The sequence below is a fragment of the Neophocaena asiaeorientalis genome, unplaced genomic scaffold, assembly GCF_003031525.2.
Source record: "Neophocaena asiaeorientalis asiaeorientalis breed wild unplaced genomic scaffold, Neophocaena_asiaeorientalis_V1.1 scaffold657, whole genome shotgun sequence".
Classification (NCBI taxonomy): Eukaryota; Metazoa; Chordata; class Mammalia; order Artiodactyla; family Phocoenidae; genus Neophocaena; species Neophocaena asiaeorientalis.
The window spans coordinates 637891-664006 of NW_020172727.1; the positions used below are offsets into that span (position 1 = coordinate 637891).

General features: G+C 41.5%; 1 protein-coding gene across 2 annotated transcripts in view; it reads right to left on the bottom strand.

Moving 5' to 3' along the window:
- Window positions 1–26116, bottom strand: part of REPS2 (RALBP1 associated Eps domain containing 2) — a 221126-nt gene that overhangs the window by 144138 nt on the left and 50872 nt on the right. For both annotated transcript variants that reach the window (XM_024740315.1, XM_024740314.1), the window contains exons 2-3: window positions 13102–13225; window positions 1970–2118 (exon numbers count right to left, since the gene is read on the bottom strand). In XM_024740315.1, the coding sequence (XP_024596083.1) occupies window positions 1970–2098 (129 nt within the window). In that variant the 5' untranslated portion in view covers window positions 2099–2118; window positions 13102–13225. The remainder of the gene's footprint in view (window positions 1–1969; window positions 2119–13101; window positions 13226–26116) is intronic.

Below are 26116 nucleotides of genomic sequence, written 5' to 3' on the forward strand. Positions count from 1 at the left end.
CTTTTTTTTTTTTTTTTTTTTTAAAATGCTACCAATAGACTGGTAACTTTGGAATACCCAAGTAACAAGGAAACAGTACTTTTCATCAATATAGAGACTATATAGGTGCTCTTAGTCAAAAATAATAATAATAATGCAATCTGAGATACTAATCAAGTACTCTTTTTCAAGTAAAAGAAAAGAATATTTGCTTTGAATTGTAAGCTCACACCCACAGACTGGGTGGGCCTAGCATAAGGCCAGACTGAAGTGAAAGGATGTGTCCTCAATCACGCAGCCAGGGGATGGGCCTGGAAAGTTCCCAGGGCATCCGACCATCCTGGGATAGTGGACCCTCATTCCTCTCCAAATGCTGGTGGGAAAACATGCCAAAGAGTATTGGCTGAAGATTCTGATACAGGCATACCTCATTTTATTGCACTTCACAGATATTACTCTTTTTTTTTTTTTTTAAACAAATTGAAGGTTTGTGGCAACGCTGCATCGAGCAAGTCTATTGGCGCTGTTTTTCCAAAAGCATTTGCTCACTTCACGTCCCTGTGTCACATTTTGGTAATTCTTACAAATATTTCAAACTTTTTCATTACTATTGTATTTTTAAGGTAATCTGTGATCAGTGATCTTTGATGCTACTACTACTTGCTAAGATGACAGCAGTTTTTAGCAATAAAATATTTTTTTAATTAAGGTATATACATTGGGGGTTTTTTTAGCCCTAATGCTCTTGCACACTTAGTAGACTACAGTATAGTGTAAATGTAACTTCTGTATGCACTGGGAAACCAAAAAGTCGTGTGACTCGCTTTATTGTGGCCGTCTGGAATGGAACCCGCACTACCTCCAAGGTATGCGCCTGTACACCTTTTTAATCTAAATCCCTAAAAAAAAATAAAATCAAATCAATCAATCAATCAATCCCTGAAGAACTAGTTTAAACATATGAGAATTATGAAAGCAACAGAACATGCTACACCTAACTTAAATATGAAACTTCTGCAACGATACCTCAAATATCCAGCATTATCAGGGTGAGCCATATACATTAGTTTTCCAACTTAATCCTTTAATTGTCTTGCATTTGAAAACATTTTGATTGGTCTTCCTAAACATAACAGATTTCTCTTCCTTATAGAAGATACTATAATTGAATATAATTTGACTTTTCTGCATAATTCAGTATCTTATCTTCTTTGGAAGTATGCGATGTACCCTGATGCCCTGAGGGTTCACTAATGTGTAAGTCTATTTTACCTCTTCTTGATAGGCTCACTCATCTGGAATTTACACTTTGGTCTCTACCAGTCACTATCTGACTATTGCAAATAGTGGTCTAATTTTAAAAGCCCATCCACCCTATTCTTGTTCCGGCTACACATGTAATGGCAGCATTTCCCAACACAGCACTCCAAACATGCTCCCCAAGAAGGGATTCCCTGGTGAAAGGAGTTTAGTACATGCCGATGTCCATGTCTCTTTATTGCAGGACTTCTCAGGGCTTTTACTGTGCTAATGTGCACTGTGAACGTCTAAGACTGAGTATTTAGCCTTTCCCCCAAGAATAGGCCATGAAGCAGCATTCTCCAAACATATCTAACCAGAGAAACCTTTTCTCCAGGTTTTTTTGGAAGAAAGGACTTATTAAACACTCCCAGAAGTTACATTTCAAAGAACCCATTTGGAAATGGTGATTAGAGACATCAAATAAGTGTGTTAAATCAGTAGCCTTACTTGAGACACAATTCTACATTAAAGTAAGCTCTAAATGGCCCATAGGTGGCTCATGGTAATGGTAATTTCTATGCATCAGCCTCTTCTCCTTGCTACAAGGAAACTTTACTGGCTCACTTCCAAGTCTATAATTGTAACCCAGATGGTGCAATTCACTGGAAGCTCGACAGCAGCTAAGAGGCACTGCTCTGTGAGGATTCACGGTCAAAAGCAAACAGACATGCCTGATCAGACTATTTACCTGTTTATCCTCATCATCCATTCTTTTGAAGGTATTTTTTTCTGTGATTAAATACGGAATCTGAACTTTAGTTCCATGCAGCTCAGCCATGTTCCCAAACCGGATCTCAGCATCAGTTTTTGACATCATAAAGCGAGGCAGCGGCAGTTCTTTAGGAGCAGAATCAGAGAAGCTCAAGTGAGACTTTATTTGAAAACTGCAAAAAAGGGAACTCAATGGCCAAAAGATGAGTCACTTTTGAGGAAAAATTCCAGAACACTAAATATAGATTAAATTTGATTTCAACACAATAAGGACTCCTATAATAATGTCATAATAGAAAAATGCTACAGTTTAACACGGTATCCTGGCTCAACGTTTTTAAATGCTGTTGAATCATCGCAGAACAAATTCAGGTTTTGGACAGATCTCCCACTTCAGCCTTCAGTTCGGCACCAAGAAAAAGGATGTGACATCGTAGAACTCAGTATCAAGTGACAAACGGTAGCAGGCAGAACTTATATAGTGCTTATTATATGCCAGACACTGTATTAAGATCTGCAAATATTAACTCATTTAATCCTCACAACTCACTACAGTAAGATGATCATTAGCCTCCTTTTATAGATGTGGAAACAGAGCAGAAGGAGCTAAGAAGACACAGCTCATCTGTGGCAGAGCTGGCTCTTCACCAGCCAGTGCTGCTGACCTACAGAAAGGCCCCTCATTCCCAGGACAAACCTACTGCATACAACACTTTCTCACCTTATGTCATTGCTTAAAGAATTTTCACACTCAGTCTCCAGTTGTCTTTTCATAATGGAATAAGGAAAATGGTATAAAGTTAGAGCAATCAGTCCAACGTTCAGTCAGATTCTACTGTCAAAACCATTAGCTACACTCTATGCCACAAAGAGCTGAAACCCAACTGTCTGGTATATTTACTTAGCTTTCAAATTTCTAACAAAACTATTCTGAAAACAGAAATGATACTTTGGCACACTTCGAGTTCTCAGCACAGCAAATCACACACAACACAGCACAAGAATGCCAAAAATGGGTATAATATTCTGGATTAGGCATAATGATTTGCATCTGGATCCATTGTTCGGGATAATACTCATCAGTGTGCCTCTGCCTTCCCTTAGCTCCCTCTTCCAAAAACACAGCTGCACTTCCAATGATTGAAGCTGTGCTAAAGCCAGAAAACCTCTTAGCAACAGCAAGCAGTATCCCAGCTCCCCAGGCAAAGAAGGCCCCTGGTTCTCTAATATCCACATCATGTTTATTTTTAGTTGCTATGTCCACATTTGATTTAAAGAAGTAGGCAATATGACAAATCCCTGCGTGATCAATCAGCCAAGGGCCCAAGAGACATAAATAGAATAACCAATCTGGAAAATTAAACCAAGACTTTCCTCTAAAGACAGGATGGCCACCATTTTTAATGTTTTACTCTTCCCTAACCATGGCAGCTCTCCAACACTCAAGGCAGGAATGGACTTCAAAAGAAAAAAGGCAAGAAAAAAGAAAGTCTAGATTCTTAGTAAATCAAATATCAGCTAATCCTATGGTTCTCTTCTCAGAAAGGTATTTGTTTCAACTCAGTCTGCAAAAAGGATCTAACACACATGGAACGAGATCACATAAAATAACTTGCACTCTAATCTGCCCATGAGAGGATGATGCTACTTCCAAGCCCTATTTGAGGGAGAAAAGAAGTAAATGCTTGGCATTTGTAAGCTCCCTGACCAGCGTTTCACTGGTGTTCAACAGATAACTCTGGGAGCAATGGAACACAAACCCGGCTGATGAATATCAACTATTACACTAGAGCCCCCAGCTGTCCTTTAGGACACCGTCACATCACACGCTCTCCTTCCCTGGCTATGGCATTTCTCCAAAATTGTTCACCTGGGAAAGAACCTCCCTCCCCCCGCCAGTAGCAAAAGACAAAATACAGCTGAATTTCGCTCGTACTTTCTTTGTCTACAAGGTTTTAAACAACTCTCACTTAACACAACTGTAACCATATATAATGATATCCCTATCATTGAAAAGGTTAACGAAGGTGCTATTTTTCTTAAGCTGCTGCAAGCTTTTTTTTTAATGCTGCAAGCTTTTAAAAAGTGAAAAGTAAAACTCTAGTTTGTCGATGTTCAGTCTAAATGTTGTTTCCTAGTCATGTGTACACCAAATGTAACAGGGCAACTTTATTAGAAAATTAATCAATAACGTACCTGCTATCCAGTGCTTTATGTCAAGTAATCACAGGAGAAGATTTATTTGTAGTAGTTGTTTAGAATCTCTTCTCCCAAACTGAATTAACACCAAGAAACACATCAAGAGTTCAAATGAAATACTGATAAGGGCCAAGGACACCATGAGCACAGCAATCATTTGTTTCACAATGGCATCTTACGTTGTATTCTTTGAACACAGAAATGCTTTGTATATTAAATAGAAATGACTACTTTTCCCTTCCACAAAGAGAACTATGCCTCTCCTTTTTTAAACATGTGACCCTCTAAGGGAAAAAATCCTGTTTTCCCACGTTTGATGGAGTCATGAATATAAGAAATACTTCAATCTCTCCAATTCGTTAGAAGAAACGTAAGCAGCACAAATGCAGTAACCAATGGCAAATTACGAAGTGGCAGCTGCTGTGCAGTGTCCTCCAACGCTGTCAGCCACATATATCATTGTAACAGTGTAGTAGCTACATTACCAAAAAAATGTTAAGTAAAGAAGCCAGCGACAAAAATGCAAATACTGCGTCGTTTCACTTACATGAGGGGTCAATCGTCAAACTCGTAAAAACAGAAAGTAGAATGGTGGGTGCCAGGGGCCGGGGGTGAAGGGGAGTGGGGAGTTGTTTAACGGGGGCGGAGTTTCCATTTTGCAAGGTGGGGAGATTGGTCGCACAACAACGTGAATATACTAAACACTACTGAACTGTACACTTAAAAATGGTGAAGATGGTAAATTTTATGTTCTATATATTTTGTCACAATTAAAATTTTTCAACGTTGAAAAAAGCACAAAAGATACAGGTGAAATTAATTTAGTGTATTTTAACCCAATGTTATAGATTACAGCATGTGATCAAGATAAAAATTAATATAATAGTTTACATTCTTTTTTCAGACTAATGCTTCAAACCCCCATGTGTACTTACCTGTACCACAGACCTCAATTCAGATACACCACATCTCAGGCACTCAGGCGCCGCAGTAGTGTGGCTACTGGCTGCCCTACTGGAACAGCACAGTTTGGCTGATGGTTGCTATGAAGGAATATGGACCATTATGGCCAGAAACCTGGATTTGACTAAGAAATACTATAATGTTAAATGTTAACAACTAACTGATTTCTTCTTAAATTACGTAAGGAGTATTTTGTATGGAGGGATGATGTACATAAAGCTTAAGTGTACCACTTGAAGACTTTTAACAAATGTATGTATAAGCTCATAGCAAACACCCAAATTAAGATACATTTCCATCATATAGAATTTGCCTTCATATCCCTTTCTAGTTAATCCCCTCGCCTTGTCCCACTTAGCAACCTATTCTAATTTCTAAATCCACAGATTACCTTTGCCATTATAGAACTTCACATAATGGAATCATACAATATTAATCTTTGTGACCACCTTCTCTGACCAACACTTTGTCTGTGATAATCATCCAATGCACCACATAATCATCCAAAGACATAGTTCATTCTTTTTCATTGCTATGGAATAATCTATTTTTATGAATACATTGAAATTTTTTAAATCCAGTGTCCTGTGATGAACATTTGGGTTGTTTCCAGTTTGGAGCCATTAGGAATATAGCTGCTGTGAACATTCTTATAAATGGTTTTTGACAGGCATGAATTCATTTATATTGGGGATATACCTATGGACCACATTCAACCTGCTGCCTATTATTATGTACAAAATAAGCTATAAGGATGTATTGTACAACAGAGGGAATATAGCCAATGTTTTATAATAACTACAAATGGAGTATAACCTTAAAAAATTGTGACTCACTATACCGTATACCTGTAACTTATATAATATTGTACATCAAGGTATACTTCAGTTCTAAAAAATAGTATTACCATTAAAAAAAGAATGGATTTGGGCTTCCCTGGTGGCGCAGTGGTTGAGAATCCGCCTGCCAATGCAGGGGACACGGGTTCGAGCCTTGGTCTGGGAAGATCCCACATGCCGCGGAGCAACTAAGCCCATGCGCCACAACTACTGAGCCTGCGCATCTGGAGCCTGTGCTCCGCAACAAGAGAGGCCGTGATAGTGAGAGGCCCACGCACCGTGATGAAGAGTGGCCCCCACTCGCCGCAACTAGAGAAAGCCCACGCACAGAAACAAAGACCCAACATGGCCAAATAAATAAATTAATTAAAAAAAAAAAAAGAATGGGTTTTACATTTTTGAGTGTTTGGAAAACATCAAAAGAAAAATATTTCAGGACGTGAAAATTATGAAATACAAATTTCAATGTCCATAAATAGTTTCACTGGAACACAGCCACACTCTTTTGTTTACATATTGTCCACTTCTGCTTTCACAGTTCTGGGGCAGAGTTGGATATTTGCAACAAAGGCCATATGGCTCACAAAGCCTAAAATATCCACTACCTAGCCCTTTACAGGAAAAGTTTGCTGACCCCTGTCTTACACAATACAGTGGTTCAAGTAAAATGTAGTCTTACTAAAATAATACAGTTGCATTTAATGGAAAAATATTTTACATTAATTGACTTTTAAATTTTAAATAATTTAAATTAATTATTAATTTAATTAAAAATTCAATTCCTCACTCGCACTACACACATTTTTAATGCTCAGTAGCCAGCCGCATGTGGCTAGTGACTACCATATGAGACAGCACAGTTTAGATGGTTGGCCAAAAAACACTACAAGGCAGCTACTACTGGTATACCCCTTCTCCAGGTCAGCCATTTAAGCTCAAAGAGATTAAGAAACTTGCCTGAGGGTACACAAATAAAGAGTGATGGAGCAGGGATTCAAAATCAGGTAGTCTACTGCTAGGGCCTACACTCTTAGCCACTAGGCTACACTATCATCCTGAAAATTAAAATAGTCTTTGTATTGCAGGTTTGAACATTCAGGCTGAAACTGTGGCGTGTCAGAGGGGGAAATGGTCTAGAGAAAATCTACTGGAAGTATCCACATCTTACAGGTGAGGAACTAAGCCCAAGAAGGGGAGGGTGGGTCTTGTCTTACTCATGCAGCAAAATGGCGGCAGAGCTACAGCCTTAACAACACTCCTGGCCTCCTGGGGCTCCCTTCTCTTCCCACTACTTTTCGTCACCCATCCACTTATACCAGTTACTTATAGGTTAACGAAAATTAATTACAACGATGTTCAGTAATTCCAAAGTGAAGCCGAACACACACATTTTCCTTAAGTTACTTTGGGAAAACATCAGGTTGGTCTTACTAACCCAAACCTGGGTTGATCAAAGCCTTATAATTGCCTACCTGCGCTATCCACCTGTTAATTTGGAAAAATTTGTTGCTAATTTGGAAATGGGAAGCTAGAGAGCTAGATGAGCAGGTAAAGACTGCTGCGGGAAGGCTGATCTTATAATTTTTTGGAGGGGTGATGGTAAGTTACAGTTATCCATTATCAATTTCATAAAAGAGCATTTAACAAAAGGAAACCAAAAAAACCATCTTAAAATTGAACACATTTCCTTTTATAAATAATTCACTCCTTTGTCCTAATTCTTCCTCCTCTCCCTGCAGACTGTGCCAGACTACCACCAGGTCAGGAATGAGGAACACAGCCCTAGAAACCACATGAATCACATTATTGCACTACTGGGGTTCAGAGACTCCCCTTTAAAGGGGCTGTGGAAAAAAATCAAGGGGTCTGTCATGTTGGATAAGAAAGTAAATTACATCTTTATTCTCCCTACCCTAACCATAAGTTAGCATTTCTTTCAATTATGAATGTAAGCAATGAACTGCTGTAATATCGTCAGCAGTGCTTGCAACTTTGTCACCCGCCGAAATCAGATATTTTTATATCACATTACAGTTGTTGTGGACATCCTGAAGTACTGTTTATGTTCATCACTACTCTGAAAGTAAGCTAGTTATTTGGATCACAGATCTTTTATTTAATACATTAATAAAGAAGCATGTATACTGCTATATAACAACTTTTTTAAATATCTCAGTTTTAATTTCAAAATACAGCTGACCCTTGAACAACGCAGCTTTGAACACTGTGAGTCCACTTATACGCGGATATTTTTCAAGAGTAAATACTACAGAACTACACGGTCTGCGGCTGGCTGGGTCCATGGATGCGGAGGAACCGCGGATATGGAGGGCCAACTATAAATTATACATGGATTAACCCTCCAGTTGTTCAAGGGTCAGTTTTAATTGGTTTCCTTTATAATCCCACATTGTTGTACGCATTTAAAATATTACTCCAAAACAGAGACACAGATGTAGAGAAAAAAACGTATGGCTACCAAACAGGGAACTCTACTCAGTGCTCTGTAGTGACCTAAATGGGAAGGAAATTCAAAAATGAGGGGATATATGTATACATATACCTGATTCACTTTGCTGTACAGCAGAACACAACATTGTAAAGCAACTATACTCCAATAAAAATTTTTTTAAAAAAAACAAAAACATTACCCCAAGAAGGGGTCCAGAAGCTTCACACTGCCAAAGGGGCCTATGGCACCAAAAAGCTTCAAAACCCTACTCTTGACCCCGCTACACCTTCCCTCGGTCCTCACACCCACTCTTGGCCTGTCTTCAGAAAGGAGGAAGGTACAGGAGCTCCCAGGGCAAATGTTCGCACGTGGTTTCCTCTGCAGGAATTCTCTGCTGGCCCTGAACTTCACACCCGCCGTCCGCACTTCTAGGTCAGCTTTCACCAAACGTGTCGCCCCATCTCCCACTAGGGTGAGGCCAGAGAGAAGCCTGGGGCCAGCCCTCTCAGGGCCGTGGAAAGGCAGTATCAGCACTTGCAGGGCCCGGGGAGCGAACGCAGGGAGTTATACACCCTGGGCGCCTCTTGTTCAGGCCCTGATGTGACCAAATCTGTACTCAGAGCTTAAGCAAAGCTCCTGAAAATACTCCACCCAGCTGTCTTTAGAAGTCACTCTGAACCCTGGCTCCACAGAAGAATCACCTGGGGAGCTCTGAAAACCCCCTCGCTCAGGCCACACGCCAGACTAACTTAATGATAATTTCTGCAGGTGGCCCCAGGTACTCGTATTTTTTATTTTGCATTTAAAGTTACCCAGATGGGGCTTCCCTGGTGGCGCAGTGGTTGAGAGTCCGCCTGCCGATGCAGGGGACGCGGGTTCGTGCCCCGGTCCGGGAAGATCCCACATGCCGCGGAGCGGCTGGGCCCGTGAGCCATGGCCGCTGAGCCTGTGCGTCCGGAGCCTGTGCTCCGCAACAGGAGAGGCCACAACAGTGAGAGGCCCATGTACCGCAAAAAAAAAAGTTACCCAGATGATTCTCAAGGGCAGACGAGGGTGGGAACCAAAGCCTGAGAAAGATGACTTCTGTAGGCATCCCTCAGGAGTTCCAGGTGAACCTGAATTCCAAATGTTTGAGTTTAAAGAGTGGCAGCTGATTAAGACTCGCTCCCCATGCACAGGCATTTATGTCTTCACTCATTCAGTCATTCATTCATTCAGTCATTCATTCAACAAACATGCTCTGAGTACCCACAAGGCCCCTCAGTGCAGGGATTACCAGAAGCTCCTCCTTTCCCCTTGGACTTGCAGACTGCTAAGGAAGACAGACAAAATACTTGTCAAACCTGTAAAGGAGTATTTACAAACTCTGATAAAAGTGCTATGAAGGAGCAGGCGGTGAGAGAGAATAAAGTAGGGAGGGGCCTGCCACGTTACCTAGCATTATCTAATGGGCCCATCCAAGGAGTACCTCATTCCCTAGGGATGTGTGCTTTTTAAGTTACTATTTACTCTTGATTAGGCATTTTACAATTCTGAAAGGGTAGATATTAACTTGTAGAAAACTGTTAGCTAACAAATACTTCTTGTCTGACAGCAATGCAAATGAATTTTATCTTAGAAAAGAGTGTAATAACCCAGTTACAGTTTTATTGCACTGTAGGGCATTAATCAATTTTATATGTAATTTAGCAATCTTATTCCAGCATTCTTTCTTTCCATGACTATAAATACTTCTGACTTTCTTGAACCAGCTTTACTACATGCTGGTTCCTTTGTTGATGAATTAATTTGACAGGACATACTTTAGAAAGGATGGTGGGGGCGGCCTCGGAATCCTGAAGAATAAGGAGGAGGAGCCAGCATGGGAAGGAGAGGGGGAAGAACAGACCGCTAGCAACCCAACACCTCGACATAACATATGGTCTTTCCTACAACAGGAAAATGGCTAGAAGGCCAGTGAGGCTGGGGGACAGACTGCAAGCAAGAAGAAGAGGTTTGAGATGAGGATGGAGAAGTAGGCAGAGACTAGGTTATGCAGGGCCTTACAGATCAGTGTAGGGACTCCGAACTTAGCACTATGTACAACAAGCAACCACTGGGAGGGTTTCAAGAAGCTGGATAAAATGATCTGGTGGCTATTTTGAAAAGACCACTCTTACCGCTGTGTGGGAAAAGAGACTGGTGTAGAGAATAGAGAAGGCCAAGAAACCAATGACAAAATCATCGTGGTGCTCAGGTGTGGCTGCAGGTGGCCTGGTCCAGCAGAAGCAGAGAGATGGAGGGAATGGGCAGTGGATTTTGATGGATTATATTGTGAATGAGGGAAAAGGGGGAATCAACAAGGGCTTCTACCCACATGCTGTGCAGTGCAGCCATAAAATAAGAAAAAATAAATATCAAAAAAAAAAAAGAATGGCTTCTAAGTTCCTGGCTTACGCAACTGCATATGGTAGGGGTATTCAGCAAAATGGGAATGGCTAGGGGTTAGAGGTTAACATACACACAGGCACATGTCATTCATGAAATAAGGGTATGACTCTTACAGAAGGAAGGGTAGACTCACAACTCCTTGGGTGTGATAGGGCCTTTTAAAGGTAGCAGCCTTTCAGATTAGGTTCTCAGAGAGCATTCTCTTTGGCCTTCAAGGTTTGTGTCATCAAACATTAAGCTAATGGATTTCAAGCAACAAATCGGAAAATGCTAAGTAGCAGCTCAAAGTTTGGCCCTGTCTTGCCCTCATCCTTACTCAACATATGCTGACTACAAATAACTATCACTTAATAAATCTTTAAATGAAGGAAGGAAATTCAGAATTAACTCTGAGTATACTTAAACCCTCAGAGGTAAAAGGCAGCATCAGGATTTATAAAATACAATGGAGAAAGCCTTGTATTTGGGAAAAGGGTTAATCCTTTACACAAGTGATAACTTAGTCCATCCCTTCCACCCCGTCCCCCCAGGAAATTAAGCTGTAGATCTGAGCACAAATCAGGTAAAAGACTTCAGTCTAACCAAATATAAGCAACAAAGGTGTCAGAAGTTTATTCTTTTATACAATAAAGCAGCTCTTAACTCTTCCAGAAGATGAAGTTGGGGGATACTACAATAAAGCTTAATGACCATTTACAATGGAATGGAAACTATCACTGCCTACCACAAATCGAAATTCAGTGAGCTGTAACTTTGAACTAATCACAGCAAGTGAATGATAGCAGTGACCATTAGACACCAAACCGGCCACTGAAATAATACTTCATCATGAAACCTATTTTGGAACCAAATTTTCTAATACTGAGGGATGCTTTGAGGGTCAGATTTTTCTTCCCGTTCGGAAAACATCCAGGATTACAGATTAGAGTCAGCACCTTACTAAACAGAAAGAATCATCAAGAAGAGACTACTCTGCATAGCAATGAAGAGCACGGGAACTGGAGGCTGAGCTCCTGGCTAGAGCTGGTTAGAACCCTACAATCCTTAGGCAAGTTACTCAACCTGACCCACCGCAAAGCAGGAAGCGAGCCTTTATTCCATTAGGCACTGAGATTTCAATGGTACTCGTTATCACAGCTTATCGAAGGCAATGGAAACTGACACAATTATCTAATTTAGGTAGATGTCATGAGGACTAAATGAGACAGTGTCTGACACCCACTAAGCCTTTAATAAAGGTTAGCAGGATGATTGCGGCCTCCTGATGGTTAGTGTAAAAAGGTTTCATTTCCCATAGTCAAGCTATCAGAATCTTCTCTGCTATTTGCAGCTGTCCTACAAGGTTGTCATGGACTAACCATAAATCCTCAACCCACGTCGAGGTCCACCAGGGACTTCACAGAACAGGTAGGAACAGCGGAGTCATTTTTATCTCAAAATGAGGAAAAGGACAAAGTTCCTGCATAGCTGTGTGGCCATAGGAAAGTAATTCATATCAGAGTGAACTAAAAAAGGACCTCAGCACATCCACTGAATAATCAACTTCTTTAAACAGCCTGGTAAAACCAGTACTGAAGCAGTGCAAATGATGCTAAGAGTTTGGGGCTTTACTTTTGGTTTAAGTGCTCAAGTATGTCCTGGGTTGGGGGCAGGGATAGCAAGGTAAGAAAATGGTAAATCAAAACTTTGAGAAGATAAATTCATTCTGCAAAAATCTTGGTAGCCCCCGAGTACTTAACAATCATGAAAACAGTGCTTTGGGAATTGGGAGATTAAAAGATGATCATACCTGACGTGCCTGGCAGGGAAAGAAGAGAGACAGAAGGGGCAGTTCCACTCAAATTCTCCTAGTTACTCAGCCCTAATAGAGCCTTAAACGACATTATAGATTCCTCGAGTGGAAAATTAAACGGTCTTATTATTTTGCCACAGGCTCTAGAATCCCCGTCCCAATCTTTGCCGGCTAAAGAACGAAATCTATTTTTAACTGCAAGTGAGTTAAAAGGAACTAATCTCAGGTCACTCTCTGAATTTTTTTCTCATTAAAAAAGAAAAAAAAAACACTAAGATACCTGGTAAGTTTTATTTTACTTTAAAGAAGAGTTGGAAGAAGAAAGGAAAAATTCCACAAATGCTTATAGAACAGGCCTTAAACCCACCAAAAATGGTTATCATAAACAGGAAACCTGTCATGGATAATAAAATGTATCAACGGGAGATACTTACCACATTTAATACTCTCTATCCGCACGGGGAGGCCAGACTGTGCTGCAGCAATTAATTTCAGGGCAACGTAAAACTGTGTTGGACCAAAATAACCAACCCGCTTGGCACCACAGAGTTCTGTGATCTGAAAACAGACAAGAGAAGGGATGCTGAAAACTCCATTTCATAACAGCAAAATAAGACAAAATAGATTATGAAATCTCAAGGATTTCATGGGGTAACTAACCAAAAAGTCCCTGGAGAACCTATGGGTACACGCTGGTTGGATTCTTTTTCCTCCAGTTTGCAGGGAGGTTTTCGATTTGGATAATTCAATTCTACCTACGCGTGATGTTTCAGGACTGGGTGGTTATTCCTCCTCTTCCAAAGATAAAAATAAAGGTGACAAAGAATGGCTGTTAAGCTTCTTACAAAAGAGTGACTTTTTCAGGGGGTGGATTGTAACATACAAAGTCTAAAGTCTAGAAAGTCACCGGGGTGAAGAGAGAACAGATTAGTCATAATCACTACTTGTGGATTATCCTAGTTGATCGAAATTAAAAGTGAGTTATTTTTTTAAATTATTTTTTTTAATTTATTTTATTTTATTTTTTTGGCTGCACTGGGTCTTCGTTGCTACGTGTGGGCTTTCTCTAGTTGCAGTGAGTGGGGGCTACTCTTCGTTGCAGTGCGCGGTCTTCTCCTGGCGGTGGCTTCTCGTTGCGGAGCACGGGCTCTAGGCACATGGGCTTCAGTAGTTGTGGCTCACAGGCTCTAGAGCACAGGCTCAGTAGTTGTGGTGCATGGGCTTAGTTGCTCCGCGGCATGTGGCATCAGGGCTCGAACCCATGTCCCCTGCATTGGCAGGTGGATTCTTAACCACCACACCACCAAGGAAGTCCCTTCAATGACTTCTTTAAAGTTACTTCAAGGTAACAGATACTCAAAAGTTCAAATAATAGTAAGTGGGGGTGAAGAAGTAACAAGCACCCCCCACTCCCTTTGGTGCCCCAAAGGAAAACACTATACATTTCTTCTAGAAATGTTCTCAGCATATATATATAGCACACACCTGTTTTTCTTGTTGCTTATTCAAACTTTATGAAAATAAAATACCACATACTATTTTGCAACTTGCTTTTCATTTAGCATCATCCCCTGAATATTTTTCTCTAGCGCACAGTTAAAATTACCACTTTATTTTAACAACTGCATAATATTCTGCTATAAAGATACACTGTGCATTTTTTATTATTATTCTTAGTTGGTCCTATGGATAGAGTTTTAGACTTCCAATAATTAACCTAACAAACACTTTCAGAACAAACTATAAACAGACACTAAGTAATCTGAAGAAAATTCCTATTGAAATTCAACTGGGATGTCAACAAAAAACAGCAGAATAAGGGTCTCCAAAAATTCTCTCCTCCATCAGAGCAATGAGAAACCAACAAAAATGGACACAACTCTGGAAATTAACCAAAAGTCTGCAGCAATGCCGGGAGTGTTTATTCAAGAAAAACAGCTGAATCTCAGGAAGAACAGCAAGCTTTGTGGCATTTTAAGTGGCCTTACTTCCGTTCTCTCCCACCCGCATTCCAGGTATTTTCACTGTATTGCAGGCATCCCCTGCCTGCAGTCACAGCGAGACTGGCAGCCACAGAAGGAGTCAGGACAGAGCTGGGCTTCTTGGATGTGAAGACTACTGTTTGTCATCAAACTCGGGTAGTTTTTCACTATTATTTCTTCAAATATTTTTCTGGCCCTCTCTCTCTTTCTCCTGGTGGTACTTCTGGTACTTCCAGTAGCCCACAGTCCACCTCTCCTAGCCCTAGACTATGAGCTGGGGTTGGGGGGAGTGAGTCCTGTCTTCTCGGCTAGACCCACCGAAAACAGAGCCTCCACCATGTGGAACTGGTGGGGTTGGGGAGAGGAAGAGGTCGTGGCTCAAAGGCTGCTGGCTCACTGTTCTTACTAAGATTTAGGAGATTTTCTTGAATAAATGTTTCTACGTTTGCTGTATGTCTTCAGGTCAATCTCCAGAGACTTTAAATGATTATCCTTTACAATTTTTACCAGTTAAAAGGCTCTTTCACTGGAAAGAGGATCTGCTGAGTTTCTCACACTGCCATTCCAAAGTCTCAACCCTCCCGGATTCATTCTTGAGTGGAGAAGCAATAGGGTGTTATGGTAGAGAACAGTTCTTGGAGTAAATGACTCAGGTGTGAATCCTGGCCCTAGCACCAACCGGCTACCTGTATAACCTAAGGCAAGTTACTTACCTCTCGTGCCTCAGTCTCCCCTTAAGTGTAAACAGGTACTTACCTCATGAAGGCTAAAGTAGTAGTGCCCACAATAGTGTCCATTCAATAAACATGCCATTGTCTAATTTTTTGGTCTACTTGTTTATTTTGTTCCCATTCTAGCTGCATATTAGAATAACCCGAGGAGCTTTTGAAAAATAGAGACCTAGCCTCCACCCCCAAAGATTCTGCTTTAATTGGTCAGTGGTGTGGCCCAGGCATGGGTATTTTCGTAAAGCTTTCAAGGTAATTCTAATGTGCAGCCAAGGTTGAGAATCACTGCTCTTTGGTAATCTCATTCTTTCCCCAGGCTTCAGTGACCATCCAAATGCTAATGATCACCAAACCGCTCTCTCCAAACCTAACAACTCAGATACTTCATGCACTTTTCCAAAACCCTACTGGACAACTCTACATGGATACCCTAAGCCATCTCAGACATAACATAAATTAAATAAGCCCTATTCATCTGCCCTTCCCCACATATCCTTGAACCTACAGATCTTCCAGCAGCCCTCACCTCAGTTGCTGGCATCAACAATTCCATATCCCAAATCAGAAACTTATCTTCGATGCTAACCACATCCACATCTATCACAGAACCATCTGCCAAATCAAGGCTATCTTCTCCTTTGCCTTGCCTTAATCCTTCCTAATATCTCACCTGGCCATCGTGACATATTTTATTTTTTAATAGAATTCACACAAATTACTGTACAGGGACAGGTTTCTTTTTTAAAGTGTGACTTTCATATAATAGTGTGTCAGTTTTCCTCAGGTGTACAAGGAGGCATCAATACTTATTATCAGAATTTGTTTCTAGAAGAAATGTTGCTCTTGAAACTTAAACTTTTTTCCAATAATTTATATATTTAGCTTTTTATTGAAGTATATTTCTATAGAAAAGCATAATATACAAACAGAAAAGCATACAAATAAGTGTATAGTATGTAGTTAGATGCGTTTTCACAAATTGAATACAACTACATAACGAGCACCCAGATCAAGAAATAGGGACTTTGCTGGTGGTCCAGTGGTTAAGACTCCACGCTCCCAATGCAGCGGGCCTGGGTTTAATCCCTGGTCAGGGAACTAGATCTCACGTGCCTCAACGAAGATCCCGCATGCCCCAGCTAGGACCCGGCGCAGCCAAATAAATAATTTTTTTAAAAAAATGAAAGAAATCCAAACTTACAAGCCTCTAGAAGCCCCCCTTCGAAGCTCCTTTCAGTCACTACCCACCCGTCATTTTCCTAACTTCTAATACTACAGATTAGTCTTGCTTGTTTCTAAACTTGTTTGTGACATTCTTCCAAGTTGTTGAGTGAAACTGTGGTTCACTCATTTTTGTTGTCACTCAGTATTATTTATCCCCTGCCACTGGACATCTGTATGGTTTCCAGTTTCGGTGGGGATTGCGGGGGAGTACTGAAAGTTCCAACCCTCTAGCCATCTGGTTCCCTGGAAGCAGCTTCCAACCTTGTTACCTAGGGACTTTTCCAAAAGTCACCTCGTTAACATAAAAGACATTTTATTGCTCTTATCACAGGAAATCCCAAGGGTTTTTGAAGCTCTGTGCCAGGAACTGGGTTGAAGACCAAATATATATTTCTTATTATAAAATCACATCACAATAGGCCATTTGCATGTAACTGATTCTCTACTAGGCTAAGCTCCATGAAATAGGGAGATGCATGTCTTGCTCACCAGTTCCTTTCCCTGCCACGTTGATTATGCTTAATAAATAGTGGTTGAACAAATAATTTTCTCGAACCAGTCTCTCCTCAGCTCATCTTCCAACTCCAGTTCATCCTCCACAGTGCCTGCATATCTGCCTTTTAAAAGCTAACAATACTGTTCTCATGCTTCAAGGCATCTCAGCCTGGATCCCCACCACCTCAGGACAAAATCCTATCTTCTTAGTGCAGCATTAAAGTTCCTTCACAACCTGGCCCTGAGCAGCTTCTCTAGTTTCATCTCTGGACACACACATGCACACAATTCTGTAGCTGCATTCAGCTTCTCCTGCTTTCCCAAGCACATCCTGACCTTCTACATTTCTGTGCCTAAGGTACACGGTGCAGAAGACGGGAAACTAAACAGCCTTGAAGTCAAGGTTGGTCAGGCTGAAATCTAGTTTCCTCGTATATATTGATAAAATAGAGATATTGCCTCCCCCATAAGACTATGAGGGAAAAAATTAAATAATGTACTAAATGAACCTGATATGATGCTTAACGGTGTTCAATAATTGTTGGGTTCCATCCCATTCACCTCGACCTAGAACATCCTCACTCCCCACTAGATTAAACTCAAATGTTACTACTCTGTAGCTCCTTCTCAAGTCACCAGGTATGGTCTCTTTTCCCAGTGTACTCTCTGACTATTCAAATGTCTATAAATGTCTATCACATGATACCTTATTGTCTTGGATTTGCTCCAAAATAAAAGGAGGAAAGGGAGTAACTGGAGAGTATGGGTGAAACAAGCATTACCAAGAGTTGAAAATGCCTGAAGTTGGGTGACGGGTTTGTGAGGGCTCATCCTCCTACTGTGTATGTTTGTATACATTTTGAAATTCTCCATATTCAAGCTTTTTAATGTCTATTTCAGCACTTATCAAATATTATAATTATCTGTTTATCTCTGCCTCCCATTAAAATGTCTTCTCTCCAAGGGCAATGGTTAATTTCTATTTATCTCCTAGCGCAAGGATAGGCATACAGGATACAGTCCAAAAAATTCTCCATCAAGTGAATGAAGCAACCCTCACAAATAAAAAGTAATTGAGTTGTTTGTTTGTTTGTTTGTTTTTCTGGCTGCATTGGGTCTTCGTTGCTGTGTGCGGGCTTTCTCTAGTAGCCGCGAGCGGGGGCTACTCTTCGTTGCAGTGCGCGGGGTTCTCACTGTCATCACTTCTCTTGTTGCGCAGCACAGGCTCTAGGTGTGCAGGCTTCAGTAGTTGTGGCCTGCGGGCTCTAGAGCGCAGGCTCAGTAGTTGTGGCACACAGGCTTAGTTGCTCCGTGGCATGTGGGATCTTCCCGGGCCAGGGCTCGAACCCATGTCCCCTGCATTGGCAGGCGGATTCTTAACCACTGCGCCACCAGGGAAGCTCAAGTAATTGAGTTTTATAATACATTCCTTATTGTGAATAAATAAATTACACATCTTCGAATACAGGATTGCCTATACATGGAAAAAAACTAACATCATCAATATAGGTGTCGTGCAGAGTAATTCCTAATATTAAGAAACTGTAATCCTTGCCATGTGAACAACTTAACAACTATATTTCAGTCAGTGTTAATTTATTATCAAGGTAACCTTCCCTTACCACAACTATCACATAGAACTAGAAAAGCTCTTAACTAAAGGTAACTGAAATTGCTGCTAAAATATTCACTGTGGTACTTCAAGACTAACACCCAAATCTGGCATTAGTAAACCTCCTCATTTACCTTGGAATCTGTCCTTTGCTCCCATATACCAGTAGAATCACTGCTTTGTAGCCAATGTAGAATATACACACATAAGTGAGGTAAGCCCATAGGCCACTCTTCTTGCTCTTTGTACACCAAACCTCCATGAGACATGCCAAGAACTTTCTGAAATAGTCAAGCCCCAAGGATGATAAATTATAGGCCTTTGGAACTTACATATGGAATCTCGTAAGCTTGAGACTTCTCAGTCCAAACTGCAGGTTAATTCTGTAAGTTTTTTTTTCTTTATTGAGGTTCAAAATGTTCTAAATCTAAATTCTCCGTGGAAAAGTTCTAAATTGTGGGTAGAAACGTTTTAATGCAATCTAAAGAAAAAATTGTGGTGCTTTATCCCAGATACTCAACTAGCAGGAGATATTTTATGTAACTGCTCCTTCAAACAGTCCCAGTTGCCAAGATTTTCTCAAAATAAAGAAAAAATGAAAAGACTCCACTCCTCTTCTTTAGTCTAAACTCCAAACCTGCAACCCTCTCAGCTGGACCCATCTTAGGTTACACATTGTGCAAAGTTCTGACACATAACAAGAACCTATGGACTCATGTTTGTTTTCTCAGGTGGAAGGCAAGAGATGGGATGAAAAAAAAAAAGGAATGGATGAAATCAACTTCCTCACAGCCTACAGATGTACGCTCAACTGTCGGGGTGCTGGACACGCATCAGAAAAACTCACTGACCATTTGGGAGGAACCTGGACCAAGTTCTGGAAGAAGATGGAAGGCCACTAAAATAGCTTCCCTCCTACCTAATTCTGAAAGATTAAGTGGCTGTGCTGAGTAATCAGTCCACACCCGTTCCAGTTTGCCTGAAATAATACTTTCCTTCCGAGCTGAAATGTAATAAATTTTCAAAACTGTTCAAAGGTTTGAATAAGCTTCCTCCTTCAAGTATTTTTAAAGACTTCCTCAGAGAGATTTAAAAATTCAAAGTCCTGGTGTGAGGGGTTGGAAGAATTCTCCAAGAACATTAGTGGACCCCTATTTTCTATTCTCCCTCCACCACAGCTCCCCAAGTTCATAGTCTCTGCTCACAAACCTACTCCTTCAAGTCCGGCCCCCAGACTCCTGAGACCTCACACACCATCCTCCACATTCCCTCCAAGATATCTTATTAAAACAAGACCGCCCCCCCAACTCAAGCAGGCTTCCGGGGCTCCTCGTGCCCTTTCTTGTAAAACCCAGAGCCCTGAGCATGGTTTTGAGGCCCTCCCGTCTGGCCCAAACTACCTTGCCAACAAGCTTGTCTCCTCCCCTTCCTGCATCCAAGGCTGCAGCCACTCCAGATGCCAACCGGCCTCTCAACACAGCACAGCCATGCAGGCCTCTCGGCAGCTGGCATGTCTCCCACCTGGAAGCTGGATGTCTCCCCACTTCTTTTTTGTTCGTTTGTTTTTAAATCTTTCTTTCCTTTCTTTCTTTTCTTTCCTCCCTCCCTTTCTTCCTTCCTTCCGGCTGCGCTGGGTCTTAGTTGTGGCACATGTGATGTTCGTTGCGGCATGTGGACGCCTGAGTTGTGGCATGCGGACTTCTTAGTTGCAGCATGTAGACTCTTAGTTGTGGCATGCATGTGGGATCTAGTTCCCTGACCAAGGATCAAACCCAGGCCCCCTCCATTGGGAGCGCAGAGTCTTACCCACTGGACCACCAGGAAAGTCCCCCTTCCCCACATCTTTACCCACCAGACTCTTTCTTCAAATCACCTCAAGACCAACCTTATCTTTGAAACCACAGTCAATTCCATTCTGTATTCCCATAGTCCTTTTCACTACTTTTCTGTCACATCACGAGCCTTTTAATAGAGCAAAATCACTATTCTGGTCATTGTCTCCCCTGTACCCCATCTGTTTCCCATACCCCTCAAATGCCCAGCACAAGGCAAGAGTATATCTTTATCATTTGTATCCCCCAGGACTAATACTTTAGGATGCTTACTACATAGTTGGTTGCTCAACGAATGTTTGTTGAATTAATTGGCTTTTACAGCCCATAGTACCAGAATGTTCTTCTTTCTCTCATCTTGTAATTACTTTTACAAGTGACTGCTAAATGGGCTTTAGTCATCTCACACCATAGAGGCTGAAGAGCTCCTGCAGGAATATAACAGCGTATTAGCTGCTCTGTCCCCTCCCTGCTCAGTCAGCTAGGAGGGACCAGGCAGGGTCAGAGAATCAGGATCAGACTACACCACGCTCTGCCCTGGCCCTCAGCCCCTTCCCCTGACTCTCGGCCCCTTCCCCTGGCCCTCCACCCCTTCCCTTGACCTTCGGCCCCTTCCCCTGGTCCTCCACCCCTTCCCCTGGCCCTCGGCCCCTACCCCTGGCCCGCAGACCCTTGCCCTGGCCCTCGGCCCCTACCCCTGGCCCTCGGCCCCTTCCCCTGGCCCTCGGCCCCTACCCCTGGCCCTCGGCCTCTACCCCTGGCCCTCGGCCTCTACCCCTGGAAGAGGTAGAGGCCTTGCAATCTAGAACACCTCAGTGGTTCTCCAGCCACTCAGTGTGCTAAAGATGCATCACGGCCTTCTGCCTCCAGCCTCCTTCTGCTTAGCATACCCCCAGGAGACGCCAGCCTCCATACAGGCCCCCTCGAAAACAGAAATAAAGAGGATTTAAAGTACATGTGTAAAAGTTATACCTCAGCCTCTCGGAAAAGAACTGAAGAGTGAGGTCCACTGTCCTGGGTTTTCCTTTCCCACTCATGTAAACGTTCTAAATATCAAGAGGGACCTTCAGTCCAGAGGGACCTGGGTGAGCCACCCGAGAAAATACAAACCCCCAGGTCTGATCACCCAACATGAGGCGCCCCAGCACATGCCTAAGCCAAAGCCCCATCCCGTGAAAGAGAAAACAGACATTCAGGGCTCACGTGTGATTTCAGACACGGAAGCCCACTAATACCTGAAAGTACTTATTAAAGTATCCTGGGCACCTCCCCACTGAAAGTACCACACTCAGTGCCAAGACAGGAAGTAAGCCATGCTGAACGAAACGACTTACTCTTTTCTCTCTCTCTCATCCTCCTCCAACTCCCTTTTCCTCCCTGCCTCTTTTTCCTCCCTCCCACACCTCTAAATAGTTTACCATTCACCTACCAAAACAGGACTATTCTCCTACACTATCCCCCCATCACCACCACATCTGAGGGAGTCAACATTAATATTATCACACAACATATGGTCCATACTCTCATGTCCTCAATCGTCTTAAAAATGGCCTATAGAACTGAATTTCCCTTCTCCCATCCAGGATTTAATCAATGTTTGTGCATTACATTTTTATCTTATGTCTCCTCTGTCTTTCCCTAATCTAAAACAATCCCACCTCCGTTCTTCACTGACACTGAATCCTTTCAAGAGTTCAGGCCAGTTGTCCTGCAGAATGTTCCACATTTTGGATTTCTGTTTCCTTGGGATAACATTCAAGTCAAACATTTCTGGCAAGAATACCACACAGGTGGCACTGTGATATAGTAAGAGGTACACAACAGTGAGGGGTACATAATTTCAGAACATCCCACCACTAATTGCCAAGCTTGGCCATTTGGTTAAGAGGGTGACTGCTAGATCTCTCCACTGCAAAAACATATTTTCACATAGTACATTGAGACCATTTGAAAATTCTATCCCCTGACAAGTTAGCTTTTGACTCTGCCCAATACTAATTGCAAATAAGTCTAGCTAAATTACATCAGCATCTAAAGAACTGGAATCTTAACACAAAAATCGTAACAAACGTGGGGATGATATTTATTCCATGAGGTGGCTGCCCTTACCTCCAGTTTATGCACAAATAAATGCCACAACTCAGAAAGTTCAGTGAGATGTTCAAGGTCACAGGTTCAGAGCCAGTACTCAGACTTACATGTGCCTGGGTCCAAATGTAAAGGTTTTTCCATTACATCAGGGGTTGGAAAACTGATGTTCACAAGCCAAATGTGGCCCACTGCCTGGTCTTGTATGTGCTGAGAACGGTTTTTACAGATGAACATTTGCCGTCAATTTGACGACAGGGAACACTAACTTTGAATTCTGTGAGGTAAAATGTTATCCCCAAAATAAGAATTCCATGCTTCTTACTAGTAGATCTGTATTAATCCCCCACCCCCGCAAAAAAACACTTGTACTCAATTATCATATTTTGAATTGTGTCAATAAAAACTTTGTGGAAGTTTGCTTTCTCTCTTGTCATATAAGTACTTATACAATATCCTCAATTTTGCCTCTTGGCCCGCAAAGCCTAATATTTATAACCGGGTCCTTTACAGAGAGGGTTAGCAAGCCCTGATAAGACACTGCCTCCCAGAGGCATTACATCCTGCAGATACGCTCAAAGCCGGGCAGAAAGGTATTTTCCTAAACTAATCAGCCACACTAAGTAAATTCCAACTTAAAGAGTGAACATTTCCAGTAGAAGAAAAGAACACACATGTATCCCCACCCATTTTCCACCCATTTATATACATTTGTTTAAATTTTTCAGGAGCTTTTGAACTAAGGCTTCCTACATTACTATAAACTTCCACAACAACCAACTGGAGCCATATTTCAGATATGAGCAAAATCTATGCAGTAATTCACATGCTAAAAATGATATTTTGCTTTTCTCAGCCTTATTGAGGTAGTATAATTGACAAATAAAATTGCCATATATGTAAAGTGTACAATGTAATGACTTAATGTGCGTATAGACTGTGAAAGGATTCCTACCATCGAGTTAACTGACACATTCATCACCTCTCATATTTACCTTTTTTGTGTGTGTAAGAACACTTAAGTTCTACTCTCTAAACAAATTTCACTTACACAATACCATTATCAACTACAATCACCATGTTATACAGTAGAATCTCGTATCTTATTCATCTTAGAGCTGAAAGTTTGTACCCTTTCACCAGTGACTCTCCCTATTTCCTGTACCCCACAACCCCTGGCAACCACCATTCCATTCTGTTTCTATAAGCTCAACGTATTTTTTTCTTTTTTTTAGATTCCATATATAAGTGATACCATGCAGTATTTGTCTTCATCTGTCTTATTTCACTTATTTGCTTTTTAGTTTTAAAAGGAGAAGGTGTTATAAATCTTCATGACCATTCTTCTTCATAACCATCCCTATGCATCTGTCAACACATAATGATCCAAGATCTCCCAACATGTAAGCTACTCCCAAGTTGCAAATCAATTCTGGAAGCTCCATTATCTTTCAGATCCCCCAAGATGCCATTTAATTTAGGACCAGAGAGCCCATACTAAATTGGAGACCGAATCCAGCCAAGATTTAATTGATAGATGAATGAATGAATGAATGGCAGAGGTTATGACCCCAGATCCAGCTTGTCAACATTTGTGGCCCAAGGCCAAAGCTCACCCCAGTAGTAGGGAAGACCCAACCTGCCACTCTGGCTCACATGGAATCTGAACAGGGAAAAAACTCTGGGCAAAAAACTAGGAACTTACACACTGCCAATGGAAGCACAGAACAGTATAGAGACCATTTGGCAACACCCATAAAAATTACAATAAAAAATAATAATTATAATCAAACTTTGGATCTAGTGATCCTACCTCTAGGAATTTACATTCCACTTTATACAAGCAAAATGACATATGTACAAGTTCATTCAATATGTATCATCTAAGATACAGATTTGAAAACACCTAGAGGTCCATCATCTAAAATATTAATCAATCGCAGTTCATTCACACAACAGAATTCTAGGCAGCTCTGGTAGAGATCTGTCATATCTGTGATTGCCCATCATCTCTTAAAAAGCCTTTCTCTACTGAGAAATTTCTCATATTACAAATCTCACGTCCCAGCTTGAAAGCTGAGAATCCAATTCCTAGGCTCCTCTGCAGCTAAACTGCAAACACGTGACCAGGTCTCCATTGATGGGAATATCCACACAAGACTTTGCTTGAGAAGTAAGAAGTGTAAGACAAGAGACTGCTCAGAGCTTCTACTTTTGCAGGGGAAGCTGCCTTCCTGGCTCAGGATGATGGTGGAAGCAACTGCAGTCCAGTCAAATCCCTGCTCCCTGCTGTTCAGTACAGGCAGGAGCACGGGTGGCTCCCACCGAATACTAGAACTATGCACGGCTTGGCCATTGTTTCTGGAAAGTTAGATGTGCCCTCTTCTTCCAGCCCTCCAAACGATTCCATGAGTTACCTAAAAATCCTAATACCTTTTTGGCTTAAACATCTGGAATGGATTCAGTTGTTTGCCACGAAAAACACCAAATAAAAAAGAATGAGGAAGCTCTTTGTGCACTCATATGGAAAGATCATTAGGTTAAACTGCTGAAAAGAAAAAAGCAAGATGCACAATAGGGCATGGCAGGTATTTTTTTTAAAAGGGGTTGAATCATGTGAATGTATGATCTATTTTTAAAAATGAATTCAGAAAAATTGTAAAGAGACAAAGCCTGGACTTCCCTGGTGCTACAGTGGTTAAGAATCCACCTGCCAATGCAGCAGACACAGGTTTGAGCCCAGGTCCAGGAAGATCCCACATGCTGCGAAGCAACTAAGCCCATGTGCCACAACTACTCAGCCTGCACTCTTGAGCCCGTGAGCTGCAAGTACTGAGACAGGGCACCTAGAGCCCGTGCTCCGCAACAAGAGAAGCCACTGCAATGAGAAGCCCACACACAGCAACGAAGATTAGCCCCTGCTCGCCGCAACTAGAGAAAGCCTGCATACAGCAATGAACACCCAACGCAGCCAAAAATAAAATAAATTAAATTAATAATTTTTTTAAAAAAAGAGACAAAGCCTAAACCCACGTCAGCAAGAACTAGTATAGACATACCCCAAAACCATTCACCTGTCACCTGCTCGAAGGGCGATTTCAAAACAAAGTGCCCACCTGGAGAAAGCTGCAAAAGTCCTTCCTCACCAAGCCCAGATTTCACACATATAAAGTGCTGTTTCCTCTAAGTTGTCAACATAGGACAAGGCAGCAGCTTGCTTTATCATTTTTTTGATCTCTATTTATTTCCTCTCTGATCCTTATTATTTCCCTCCTTCTGACTTCAGGTTTTGTTTGTTGTTCTTTTTCTAATTCTTTTAGGTGGTAGGTTAGGTTGTTTATTTGAGATTTTTCTTGTCTCTTTGAGGAAGATCTGTGTCGCTATGAAGTTCCCTCTTAGGACTGCTTTTGCTGCATCCCATAGATTTTGTACAGTTGTGTTTTCATTGTCATTTGTCTCAAGGTATTTTTTTTTTTTTTTTTTTTTTT